This window comes from Hemibagrus wyckioides, linkage group LG20 (genome assembly GCF_019097595.1).
Source record: "Hemibagrus wyckioides isolate EC202008001 linkage group LG20, SWU_Hwy_1.0, whole genome shotgun sequence".
Classification (NCBI taxonomy): Eukaryota; Metazoa; Chordata; class Actinopteri; order Siluriformes; family Bagridae; genus Hemibagrus; species Hemibagrus wyckioides.
This window is the reverse complement of record NC_080729.1, coordinates 17,233,631-17,247,365: the sequence shown is the minus strand read 5'-3', so window position 1 is coordinate 17,247,365 and position 13,735 is coordinate 17,233,631. Positions and strand designations below refer to the sequence as shown.

Below are 13,735 nucleotides of genomic sequence, written 5' to 3'. Positions count from 1 at the left end.
TGGGGTTTTTTTGGTGGGAGGAAACCCTGTCAATACTACCCTCTTCACCATTACTGAAACCGGGCCATACAACTGTGTGACACAACAATCAAGTTTAGTTTAGTTTAGTTTAGTTCAGTTCAGTTCAGTTCAGTTCAGTTCAGTTCAGTTCAGTTCAGTTCAGTTCAGTTCAGTTCATCAAAATTTACATCCAGAAATTAGCTTAGGCGGTTTTTAGCCAAAAACACATCACTGCAAGTGTAGGTTAGTGTATTGTATCTTCCAAAAGAGACACAATCAGGTACTGTAGAGAATTAAAAATAAAAGGACTAGCCAGTAACTTTTTGTGCATGTTTGGAACAGAATCAGAATCAAATATGTCACTATGATTGAATAGAATGAATAATGTTTAAAGTTTTGGCTGCTGTCACCTCCTAGACCTTCAGAAACTCTTTTTTATGAAATTTCCTATTTCTCAAGAAACATTACACAAAACTGCAATTTTTGCAACTTCTATTTTAATAGCTGGAGTAAACTGTACATATAGTTTTGTTGACCTCCTGTTTGTTGTCGCCACATCTGATCTGCATATTTTTACACCAGATGACCTTCCTGACACAACCTTCCCATTTTATCCAGGCTTGGGACCAGCACTGAGAGTTAACTCCTCATTCAGCAGCTGTGTTGGTTCCCTGCCCAGGGCCACAGTGATGAGAGGATCCTATCAGTGGACCACCATGGACACTGAATATGCAGTGAAATAACATCGAAGTACATTTAAATATTTGTTTAATTAAACATTTAAATAAATATTTGGCTAATGTATCTTGGTACTTTAAATCTCCAGCAAACCTGACACTTTGTCTGAACAGAATTTTGGTTGCAATTATAGTAAATTTGGAAGAGATAAGCTGAGATATAAGCAACATGCTTATATCTTTATAATGTAAAAATAATTTTAAAAAACTGCATTCATCATTAAAACTGGATTCATCTTGATGACAGGTGTGGGAGTAATTTGTGAATGTTTTAGAGTGTTTAGAGTGTATTTGAATGCATTCTTGTTTGTGTTTGTATAAAATAACCAGAGGACAGCATGGTTGGGTTGTCAAGCATCACCTTAATTCATTGGACACCTCTATTTACAGTTTTAACAATGAAGGGTTTAACACTACGAGGTCTGGGTGCGAGATTGTACAGCCTGTGTAGAATCAGTAGCAGTGGGAGTAATGTCCGTCTGGCAGACTTTGTTGAAAGTAGATGAGACTTGGACGGAGTTTCAATCTTGGTATGGCCAGGGTTGGAGCTGTGCCCAAGGTCCTGAGCAGAAGCGCAGCGCGTCGTAGGAAGCCAAGGGTGGCAGGAGATAGAGTTAGGAATAATTGGGAGGAACCTGTGATTAAAACTACAGCAAGTGTAGAAGTGAAAGAAAACATTGTTTGCAATGAGTTAAAACTAAGCAATCTAAGACAGAGCAGTGGCCCTGAAGCGTGCCCATGCTGTCATCGGAGGTCAAAATGAACTGTTTGACGAAAACAAGCTATTGGTCTATTGATAAGTGCACAGATGCCCACTATTTTTATAACTGACCTCGGAAGTCCGATTATAATGGAATGTGTAAGAGTTAAAAAGTAAGAGATAATGGTGTCCAAAAAGAATCTGATATTTCAGGACTTTCTCAGCAAAGAGGGTTTGGTTTGAATATTATGAAAAGATAAGAAAAGACTATGTTTGTGATGATTATTTCGGAGGTTGTTGGGATGTTCATTCGTGAGCAGCTCAATTCTTGTAATCAGCGCTGATTGCAAATAAAACCTTGTATCTGCATTCATCCAGTCTGGGAAGTTTGGCCTTTTTTAGTTAGAGCCTTGCTTGACTGAGCTGTCGGGTCAATGTGGAGTTGGAGTCAGATAATAGCAAAGTATCAATTGAGTAGTATTAAATAGAGCATTATAGTTTCGGACAAAAATATTTTCCACACAGGACAGTTAATAGCAGGGATGCTAAGGTTGTGATTTTACACCTTATTGCGCTAGCTTGAAATACTCTGCAGACACTTGTTTAGGTATTAAATGTAATAAATTGCTGCAAACAAAAGCAACATGTGAGTGCAGACTGCATGGCTACAGTGTACAGAATCACTTCTTTTTTAAAGACATATTACAGCATGGGAGAGAGGATTGTAGCATGGATTACGTCTCTGTATCAGAAATGTGTGTGCACCATTGTGACCTTCTTTCCCACTCAAGACATAAAAAAGAAAAAGAAGAAAAATGTTTCCAGTGACCAATTTTTTAAACTTAATTCAGGTCTTGATTCAATTAAGTTTGATATTTTGTTGAAATCTGGCAACCCTTGTTAATGATATTACCTTAACAACAACTGAACAAATGTATGGCTAAATTGTATGTCTTCTTGACATGACTTGAAAACCACCCAAAACAAGCTGCTAATCCTTATGCTGTATGCACTACTTAGCAGCATACAGCACAGTCTACAGTGTGATAACTGCACACCTTAATTTGGATTAAAGCTATCTCCATATTAAAGGAGAAGTTCACTTCCAGAACAAAAATGTACGTTGAAAGGTCACGCGTGACGTAGGCGGAACTACCGACCCAGTGTTTACTAAGCAAACGTGCAAAGACCAAGGAATTGCAAATAAGTCAAACGCTCTTTACTAACAAAAAGGTACATATAACTTTGTGTTATTCCACATACAACAACTTCGGGGCAGTCCTCCTTCTCCACACTAGTAAACACTGGGTCTGTAGTTCCGCCTACATCACGCGTGACCTTTCAGCGTAGTATGTAGTGTCATGGATGCGCATCCCAGAGCTAGTGCTAGATGAGCTTTTGTAGTTAAAAAGTATACAATTTTTTATTTTTCTAAGAAAATGGCTGATCTTTTTGATAGATAAGACCCTTCTTCCTCGGCTGGGATTGTTTAGAGCTCTTTGAAGCTGCATTTAAACTGCAATTTGGAAGCACAAACTCGCAGGCACCATTGAAGTCCACTATATGGAGAAAAAGCCTGAAATGTTTTCCTCAGAAAACATCATTTCTTTATGACTGAAGAAGGAAAGACATGAACATCTTGGATGAGTAAATTATTTCAAAATCTTTGTTCCAGAAGTGAACTTCTCCTTTAAGGTCAGGTTTTAGTTATAGCTTGTAATGTTTCCAAATGCGTAGGATTGAGGAACAACACAAATTTGTATGACTAACATGTAGTAATAGTATGATAGACATACAGTACAACATCTTAAAAGAAATACGCTAAAAGCGCTGATTATGTGGTTTGAAAACACTCCTTGTGAACTTTTTTATAATGTTATAGCATATAAAATACACAAGTTACTCTAAGTACATTTACTGTATATAGTTCATTGCAGTTAAAGCCCCTGAAGCACATTTTATCCGAAAGCAGTTATGAAAACAAAGAAAATGTTCCAGTTTGATAAATTCTCCATGCCAGCAAGGTTCACATCCTTCACTCGTGTGCAATGCAGAATGTCACTGGATTTCTGAAACATCAAAAACACCAGGGTGAATAACAAGACATAGTGAGGTTTAAAGATACTACAGCTGAGTGTTTCCCTATCAGAAACCCTTTAAGTAAAATGTAAATTTAAAAAACAACATTATCCTAAGAGCCCATGAGGAGCCTATGAAGGTTGAATGTTTTATGCATTTAAATGTAAGGGAAATGAAGACAGGATGAGTGTTTTAGTGCAATTTGTGGTGCTGAAGTTGAAATATTTTTCTTGAGTTAAAGTGTCTAGTGACAGAGATCACTGCCTTTAAACACAACCACTTGCTTTCAATCCCACAAAAAGTCAGGGATAGAAAATACAGACTGATGAAGGAAATTGTTTTGAAGTTGTTTTGAACTGATGAACAGCCATGGCTGGTCACTAGGGGGTGCTAGGGTGCGCTAGGGTGCCACCCTCTTAAAGTTAGCCAGACAACAATGCTACTTTAACAAGCTAACAATAATTATATATTTTAATAACAAAATAAAATCATTTTGTTGTACTATTCCACATATTATCGTTTATTTGAAATTTAAAAAATCAAAACTGTATTTCATTTATTTGGGTGTGTTTCCTTGGGGGGGGGGGTTGACGAACGAGTGTGTAGCTCTGATTGGCCTGTTTCAAATTTTCCCGATAAATCCTATTTATCACCTGATAAATGGTTACTTACAGTCCTACATTACTAACAGTTTGATTTTAAGTTTGTTTGCCACCCCCAAAAAACAAACAAACAAATAAACAAATAAATAAATAAATAAATAAATAAATAAAAACAATTTACACCAGCCACCACTGCTGATGAAGGAAACTTGTCATTTGTATGTGCAAGAACTGGCTATGCAGAAATTTATAATCACACATAACTGAGACATGTCTCTGATATATTGAAATTCCTTCCTATCTGTGTATCTCGTATTTGGACATCCTCACTGCATGAATGCAACTATTACACAATTTAGCAGGCATGATTGAAAAATTTGAACATTGAATAAATTTATATCCAGAGCCATAAAGTGCTGGACTTGTGCAGTCAGTAATATATTTTTCTACTCACGGGTATTCTGTAGGATCTGTATGATCTGTAGGATCTGTAGGCTCTGTATGTAGATAGAAAGAAAGAAAGAGAGAGAGAGCGAGAGAGAGAGACAGACAGACAGACAGACAGAATTATAATCAGAAGTCTCATTTAAACCAGTAACACTGCCAGGAACTACTTGAACTCCATTTATCCATAGTGTCAATCGAAATTTTATTACACTGATCTTATAATAAAACCACTGTGAGGATCCACTAAATATAACTCATACACCAACTCTTTGTGCTTGAGTCCATCAATTGTATGGATGGTCCAAATATGATCATTTCTTCCTCTTACAACAGCTTGAGCTATGACTTGATGTACATTACTATTAGACCATGACCTGTAATAACATGGCATGAACTAATCAATGCACAGAAACCCTACAGCAGTTTGAAACCATCGTACTGTAGACTGTGCATGCTGATAATACCTGGAGATGGATCACCGACATTGATGTGAACAGGAACCTCCAGATCTCCTGCAATGCACCAGTACCAGCCAGCATCACTCTTCTTCAATCCACTCATCATCACACTGAAGGAACTTCTCCCATTATCACTGAGCTGCACTGATGAATCCTGGGATGTTTCAGTCTTTCTAAATATCCAGCACTGCCTGTCTTTGAATCTGCACCACCATTTCTGTGTATTCTGATACGCAGCGCTGTAGAGACACTGGACTGTGACGCTGCCTCCTTCCTCACCTCTCACTCTTCTCTCCCTCACTGACAGATCAGGATCTGAGCACAAATAATGTATATAGTCAATTAGGTATGATTAATGTTTAGCAACATAAGATCACTGATAAGTGTGTTTATTAATTGCAGATTGTAGTTCAATACCTGATTTCACTGTGATTTGAAGGCCTTCACTGACATCTGCTCCATATATCTCTACAGCACACCAGTACCATCCAGTGTTTTCTGTCTGAAGATCTTTCAGAGTCACAGTAAAGAAACTCTCAGCTGGGTTATCAGTCACTGTCACTCTCTCCATTGTTTCATTGGCATACGCCTGAATTTTGCAGGAACTGAATGTTGAATGATCATTATAGCACCAGTATTTCTTATGGTTTATATATATACTATCATAACGACATGGGATGGTAACTGTCGCTCCAGTTTGAAGAGTTATCTTCGTCAGTGCCTGACTACCAACAGCTGCACAGAGGACAGAAAAACTACTCATTTCAGAGAAAATATTTTCTTATTTCTGCTTGTCACATAGATAGTTGACTCATGAATTTTAAATGCTATATGAATCCATAAAAAAAAATTACTTACATAAAATGAAAAGAAGAACAATAAAAAGGCAGCACATTGCAAATTTGTGTCCTACTCCTCTGTGTAGATGGCTCTGTAAAAAAAAAAAAAAAAATACATCCTGTGCACTTGTGCCCTTTTGTGGGTGTGTGTGTGTGTGTGTGTGTGTGTGTGTGCGCGTGTGTGTGTGCATACAGTGCTGGCTCATAGCTTCAAGGTCCCTGGTTTGATCCTAAGCTTGATTTCTGTCCATGTAGTTTCTCATATTCTCTGTACACACACACTACACACACTACACACACACACACACACACGTTTTGTCATTGTTTATGAAAGCAAGCATGCATCATCTTTATTGTAATGTTTTGTTTTAGTTGTTTAGTTGTTGGTTACATCAGTGAGCTTGTTTTTTTAATTCTATGTTTTCATTTATTACTTATTATTAGATCTTGATGTGTGTGTGTGTGTGTGTGAGAGAGAGAGAGAGAGAGAGAGAGAGAGAGAGAGAGGTATTATATTGAATAAACTGAGATCAGACTGAAGAAGAGGTCTCTTTACATGAGAACAGGAGATGGTCTGCTCTTTAAAAGAACATTTTCAGTAGTTCATGTACCCTCATATGTTCCCTGTACTCAAACAATGCTACAATATACACTTTAGTACATTTCTAACTTAGGAAACTTTAATTCAGAACACTGAACTGCGAGGAGAATTTCATTAAAAACCACATACGAACTACAACTTTCCTACAAACCCTTCACCTCATCTACAGGTCAACTCACTGTTAACTAAAAGTTGCAAAACCAGTAGGTTCTTGTGCAAGACAGATTCTTAGACACTTTCTCTCTGAAGTGCTTATTTGATCATGTTGATTTTGGAGTACACTGCTTGCAATATTGCCTAACATAGAGGATTGAGAAATCTTTCAGAGGAAACTCAGACTGGGGGAGAAAAGAAAGACAAAACATGGCTTTTTAATGAGTATTTATTTATTACATTAATTATAGGCACATAGGCAGATTTGGAAGCATTAATGAGTTCTGGCTGTGATATTTATTAAATGTAGAGTAACAATGCATTCACAGGGGCATGTTTGATGATTATGCCACATCTGATTAAATATGTGTGTAATATGGTGCAATTTTCTGTTAGGAAGGAGTCTCCTGTGTTACTGCTTTGTATTAAGACTTGTATAAGACTTTAGGATAGACGCCTTCATGGTAATATTGTGATATATTTATTATAAATGTATCGCAGGTGATGTGTGACATGTAAACACTAAGAAATAGATTTGAACCAAAACATTTTCAGAAGTCTGTTAGTTTGAATCCTCCCATGATCCTTCTTGTTCCCATGATTGCAATCAGCAGGAAGATCAGAGCTCCACACACTGTCAGAAGACACTGCAAAAGGTAACTGAAAAAACACAACAGATGTAAACATCAATACTTGGAGTCATTTCAGAAAAGTATTTCTGAAAGTCAGGCGATAAGCTGCTGTTTGCCTGGTGCACTTTAAATATCTCCAAATTACTCCAAATACTACTTCAACAGTATTTACTCTAGCTATGGAGATTTCAATTTAATGTGACTGGTGCGTCTATTGGATGAAAAAGTGCCCTGTGTTTTTTTTGTTTGTTTGTAGGTCCTGTCTCCACCCCACATACGTAGCAGACAGGTCTGGGCCAGATCTGGCATTAAGCCGGCACTGCTGGCTGAGTTCTGGCATGGCAAGTGGTATGTCAACCAGATATGGACCAGGTCTGGCAGTGATGGCACTGTTTATATGATGGCATGCCAGATGTGGCCCGGTTATGGTTTGGTTTATGTGGTATGGCCCAGTGCTGGCCCACGTCTGGCCCACCTCTGGCAAACCAGACATGGGCCACCAAAGGGCCGTCATTCTTTGTGGTATGTGGGCCGAGTGCAAGTGCATTGTGTGGGCCAGATCTGGGACAGACCTATTTTGCCATGTCTTGTCATTGGTTGCTTCCTTGACATGTTCTTATTGCTTGCACCTCTTTTCCCCTTGATTAGTCTGTAGATGCACCACCCACCTGTTGGAGGCTTTACCAGAAGGCACAGTCAGACTCGGTTGTGTTTTTATACCAAAGGCAGCTGCAGGGCAACAGATGACACACAAAACTATGCTGAAAAAGTCACTAACAATTATATTAAGATAAAGTTAATGGATGTATTGTCGCTGAATTATTATTATTATTATTATTATTATTATTATTATTATTATTATTATTATTATTATTATTATTATTATAAATACTTTTCTAAACCCCCTCTCTGAGCTCATCACAATTTCCATCTCTATTATTATCCTCCATCCCATTTTCTATTATTGATTTGTTATCCTATTGTATTCACCAGTTATGTGTTTCAGATTAGTTTCTGTATTCATACTTTGGTGATGCAATGTCTTCTAAAGACTCTTTAAAGTGTATCAAGTGTATCTGTTACATACCTTTGGTTGATCTTGGAGTGACTAACACATTAACAGACACTTGGTGCTCGCCGGCTCCACACAAGTGCCACCCTGCATCCCGCATCTCCAGCTGCCTCATCGTCACGGTAACCGTGTCCTTCCCGTCATCGCTGATGAGCAAAGATTCGCTGAGGAACGTCCCGTTGTTTGTAACCGAGCAGGATCTTACATGACCACTCCTGCACCACCTCTTTTCATCCTTTCTAATGAAAAACATCAACAAGGAAATTTTTTAAAGGGTTTTTTTTTCGGTTCTGCAATTGGAATAGAATAAAACTAGGGAATGGCTGAAGGACTGAAAACCTGAGGTATAATTCAGCATGTCTGAAACAACGTATGCGGTGAGAAATGTGCAGATGTATTTAGTTTAGTACCTGTGTTTCTCACTGTATTGGCACTGCACAGTGACACTGTCACCTTCTTCAGCACTTACTTCATTGTTCTCTACTGAAATACCTAAAATAAAAATAAAATAAAAATAATGTGTGTTATGTTGTCTTTTTATGGTCTTTGGCAAATAATTGTAAACTGTATGAGTCACTGAAGTAAGAAGCACATTCTTCATTCATAAAACTCACGTCTGTCATGGACTGCTGGACAGTTCCCTGCCAGAGCGCCCTCTGGTGTTCCCATTTTATTTTTATTATGTTTATTTATGTTCCCATGTGCTTCTTATTTGCCTAGTTTTCCCTAGTGTTTCCATGTGTATCTAGTTTTGTTATTTTAGTAATAAATTCCCAATTTCTCATCTTATCCCTGGATTTGGGTCTGGATTCTGTACCAGTGGAGGCACCCACTCCTGATAGAAAGACTCTAACAGACCCAGCAGGATGAGTCCAGCCAGGTTCCTAAGGGTTTTTTTGGAGCAGATATTTGTGGACAATTTAAGTCTGGCCTTCAAGGTATTTTTTGGCAGGCCTTTCTCTGTTTCTCGTGACATCGCTCAGCTTCTGCTCTTGTGAGGGACGCCGCTTTGCTTCCTGTTTTCCCGCAGAGGACATTGCCTCACTTCTTGCCTGTGGAGGATGTTACTGGCCTAATCTGCTTCTCCTGTTTTCTGCTTTGTGATATCTCTCCACTTCTGCTCCTGTGAGGGACACCAATTCGCTTCCTGTTTTCCCACAGAGGACGCCTGTCTCACTTCTTGTCTTCTTGTCAGCAGCCCCATTTTGGGCACTTAGCAGGTGATGTTTTCCTCTCTGCCCCGTCCAGACACAACCCCAGCCCCCCCACCCCAGTACGTTTCTCTGCCCCAACTTCTCTCGCTCTGCATTTTCGGGCTTGGTTTTGGACTTCTCCAGGCATTGTAATCAGCTGAGTACGTCGCTCGGTGGTGGACGTTGCTTGGCTCTTCTGCTCAGCTATGGACGTTGCTTGGGGCCCTCTGGCTTCGCCGTCATGCTTCTCAATTCCTTCACGTGCCTCGCCATGCTACACGCTTCCCCCACGTGCCTTGCCGTGATCCTCGCTTTCCCCCATATGCCTTGCTGTTCTCCTTGCTCCCCCATTGAGCCTCGCTGTGGCAATCACTTTCCTCTTGGACCTCGCTGCGCTCCTTGCTCCTCCCTGGTTCTTGCCGGGATCACGGTCCTTCCAGACTTTTGGGCATGGTTCCAGATCGGTACGTAGGGAGCCGCGTCTTGAGGAGGGGTACTGTCATAGACCGCTGGACAGTTCCCTACCAGAACACCAGAGGGCGGTCTGGCAGGGTTTTTTAATGTTCTTATCTGCTTCTGTTGCACACGTGCTTTCCCCACTTGATTCTTCCTCCATTTCCCTGCCTCTGCACACCTGTTCCTTATGTTTCAATAATTACCTTCCCTATTTATACCTGCTGTCTTGTGTTTGTGTTTTGCTGAGTCCTTGTCTTTTGTTATCTGGTTTTGTCTCCTGGTTTCTGATGTTTATTTTCTGTTTTGTGTTTGTTGTTTTGCCTAGTTTTCCTTAGTGTTTCCATCTGTTTGTAGTTTTGTTATTTTAGTAATAAATTCCCCATTTCTAAGGTTCACTAGAAAGGTTCAGCACATGCCTTAACTCATCATTAGTTCAGATTTAAGAAAATATTAATTCAGGTATTAGTGCATGATTATTGTGAAATGTTACCAAATTAATTAGACCAGGCAGCTTATAAATCAGCTATAAATCATAATCAGAATAAATTGGCTTCCTCCACTAACCCTGTATGACACTGATATAAATTGACATGGCACTGTCCTTGCTCCATATCCCTCCTTTTTCCACCCCGCACCAGTACCAGCCAGAGTCCTTCTCCTTCAGCTCGTGCATGATCACTGTGAACACGTGCTGCGTGGGATCATCAGCGATCGTTATTCTCGCTTTTGAGGATGGAGCAGTGTCCTGGTTGTCTGTGCGGGCCAGACTGCTGCAGAAGTCGTATATTGAGCCCTGGCACCAGTACTTCACATTCAGAGTGTCCTCAGGCTTGTAGTGGCAGGGGACAGTGATCGATTTACCCTCAAACACTGTCCATTCTCCTTCTCTGCTCACAGTGCATAGGACACCTACAACCAAGGACACAAAACTTTGTAACAAACTCCAGTATTCAAGAGTATATGGAAATATCGTAAATTATATTGTTTTATTAATTTTATTAAATATTTATTATTTCTAGTTAAATCAATCAATAAAGCAAAGCTTCAAGCTAACTGTGCTTAATAAACTAATCAAATTTCTTCTGTTGATCGGACGTCTTAAATAAAATGCAAATTTTAATACAAAAAACCTGAACTGGAGAAGCAGCTCATGACATTTTTAGATTTTAACACGTACTTTGAAGATCAGAAAGAAAATGGAAAATCAGAAAGAAAACGTCAAAGAAAAGTGTACTTGAGTGTGAATATTACATTTCTGTAATTCTCAAGTTATGTACAAATGTAGATTATTTTCTTATAAGACTTATAAAAAAATAATAAGAAATGGCTGTAGTTTCGTGTAATCTGTTGTTCCTTTGAAGGCTTTTTAAAATGGATGTTGAGACGAGAAAGAAGTCTGCAGTTATCAGTTTGGCTATTGGTATAAACTATAGTTGTCAATAAAACCTCCATTTTTGTCTCGATACCTGGAAAAGATAAACAGTAACAGGTTGGGTCAACTGGAACAAAAAATGAACCTTGGATCAAAGTTTTTTTTGTTTTTTTAATCATGCAGGTCAAATAAACAGCATTACGACCAAAAAAGGCACATTAACATTAACACCATTATCAATACCAACTGAACTGTTCTACACTCTCTCACACACACACACTCTCACTCAGGACTGAACTGTTCTACACTCTCTCACACACACACACTCTCACTCAGGACTGAACTGTTCTACACTCTCTCACACACACACACACTCTCACTCAGGACTGAACTGTTCTACACTCTCTCACACACACACACACTCTCACTCAGGACTGAACTGTTCTACACTCTCTCACACACACACACTCTCACTCAGGACTGAACTGTTCTACACTCTCTCACACACACACACACTCTCACTCAGGACTGAACTGTTCTACACTCTCTCACACACACACACACTCTCACTCAGGACTGAACTGTTCTACACTCTCTCACACACACACACTCTCACTCAGGACTGAACTGTTCTACACTCTCTCACACACACACACTCTCACTCAGGACTGAACTGTTCTACACTCTCTCACACACACACACTCTCACTCAGGACTGAACTGTTCTACACTCTCTCATACACACACTCTCACTCAGGACTGAACTGTTCTACACTCTCTCACACACACACACACTCTCACTCAGGACTGAACTGTTCTACACTCTCTCACACACACACACTCTCACTCAGGACTGAACTGTTCTACACTCTCTCACACACACACACACACTCTCACTCAGGACTGAACTGTTCTACACTCTCTCACACACACACACACACACTCTCACTCAGGACTGAACTGTATATTAACTCTCTGTCTCTCTCACACACAGATACACACACTCTCTCTTGACTGTGTGGACGCACACACACGCACACACACACACATAATTTATACTGTTCATTACTTACTGCACTACCTCTACGTGTCATCCGCTGCTATAGTTATATTTATGTTTATTCTATTTGCACTACCTCAACCGCTGCTGTGTATTTTTGCACAATATTTTTGCACAATACTTTTCTTTTTATTTTTTACATCATTTCACTTTATCTATTTTATTTCACTTACATTCCAGCACACGTTCTTTTATTTCTTTTCTGCGCTAAGTGTCCTGTGTTCTTTTGTGTTGTCTTTCTTGTATTTATTGTCTTTTTTGCACTGTCTTGTCTATGCTCTGTTTGCACCTAGCTGCACACTGTGCACTTTACGTGGTTAAGACACACTTCTGTCCTAGCTCTGCGGTGTTGTTTGCTGTTTTGTGTTGAACTTGTTGTTGTATGTTTATGTAGCGCCAGGTCCTGGAGAAACGTCGTTTCATTTCACTATGTACTGCGCCAGCTGTATGTGGTTGAAATGACAATAAAAGCTTCTTGAATCTTGAACACTTTAATCTCCTTTTACCCAGTGAGCAAGAGGAAGTTCGAAAATTATCTTTTTCCTTTCCTCATTTCCTCTTGTATAAAAATAAATCCACTGAAGTCTTTTTAAACTGCCTTCCTGAATGATACATTAGAACCGTTTTCTAATATCGTTGTTTTATCAGTCATTACAAATCCATTGTTCAGGATTCTAATAATCAGGTAAAAGGTCAGGGGTGTCATTATAATGACTTGTATATTATAATGATAATAATGACTTATACAATGCAAAAACGCAAATTATCTTGAGTATGGGCAAATTTATCTAATGTATTTTATTGTTAAATAAACATAATTTATATGTTAAAACAAAGATTCATCTGATCCATCTTAATACATTTTATTCCAGTTTAAATTGGTTTGATAGTTGTATATCTGGTTTCTTGTTATTTTCACTTACCATGAAGCTTTAGAAATGTATTAATAATAATAATAAATAATAATAATAATAATACATATGTGGCATATGGCAAATACATTTAACAATTTTATACATTTTACTTTTTTTTTCCATTTCCTTCCTCATTCATAGGAAAAAAAATGGATGTTTTCATAAGTCATTTTTCTCACCCAGAATGTTTCATAGTGACCCAACCCAGCTTCTCAAACTTTGCCAAAGATCTGATCCTAGAGTTAAGAAAAATCTCAAATCTCACCTGGAAGCTGAGTAAGGAGAGCAATGAGAAAAAGGAGACGAGTCATCCTGAAATTAAAGGGCGTACTCTGAGCCGTTGTTTTGAGAACTTTCCCTTCCCTTCTGACTGAATCCAGTGCCAGATGTCTTTAACCGCTTGTGTTCCAGAACACAATCA

At 38.9% G+C, this 13,735-nt stretch overlaps 2 protein-coding genes across 4 annotated transcripts; both read right to left on the bottom strand.

Moving 5' to 3' along the window:
• Window positions 1-1,087: 1,087 nt before the first annotated feature.
• On the bottom strand, window positions 1,088-5,961 carry LOC131371053 (polymeric immunoglobulin receptor-like). The gene is made up of 5 exons (XM_058418784.1): window positions 5,882-5,961; window positions 5,441-5,758; window positions 5,030-5,338; window positions 4,573-4,615; window positions 1,088-3,506 (listed from the first exon to the last, which is right to left on the bottom strand). The coding sequence occupies exons 1-5, from the start codon at window positions 5,916-5,918 to the stop codon at window positions 3,473-3,475; spliced, it is 741 nt and encodes a 246-aa protein (XP_058274767.1). The 5' UTR covers window positions 5,919-5,961; the 3' UTR covers window positions 1,088-3,472.
• Window positions 5,962-6,829: 868 nt separating this feature from the next.
• pigr (polymeric immunoglobulin receptor) lies at window positions 6,830-13,716 on the bottom strand. Of its 3 annotated transcripts, none has more exons than XM_058418786.1 (6): window positions 13,580-13,716; window positions 10,534-10,878; window positions 8,731-8,812; window positions 8,336-8,559; window positions 7,821-7,977; window positions 6,830-7,276 (listed from the first exon to the last, which is right to left on the bottom strand). In XM_058418786.1, exons 1-5 carry the CDS (start codon window positions 13,623-13,625, stop codon window positions 7,865-7,867), a joined length of 810 nt encoding a protein of 269 aa, XP_058274769.1. In that variant the 5' UTR covers window positions 13,626-13,716; the 3' UTR covers window positions 6,830-7,276; window positions 7,821-7,864. The 3 variants fall into 3 exon arrangements, with proteins under 3 accessions (XP_058274769.1, XP_058274768.1, XP_058274771.1); XM_058418785.1 differs by having other exon boundaries at window positions 7,917-7,977; XM_058418788.1 differs by lacking the exon at window positions 7,821-7,977.
• Between the last annotated feature and the right edge of the window lie 19 nt (window positions 13,717-13,735).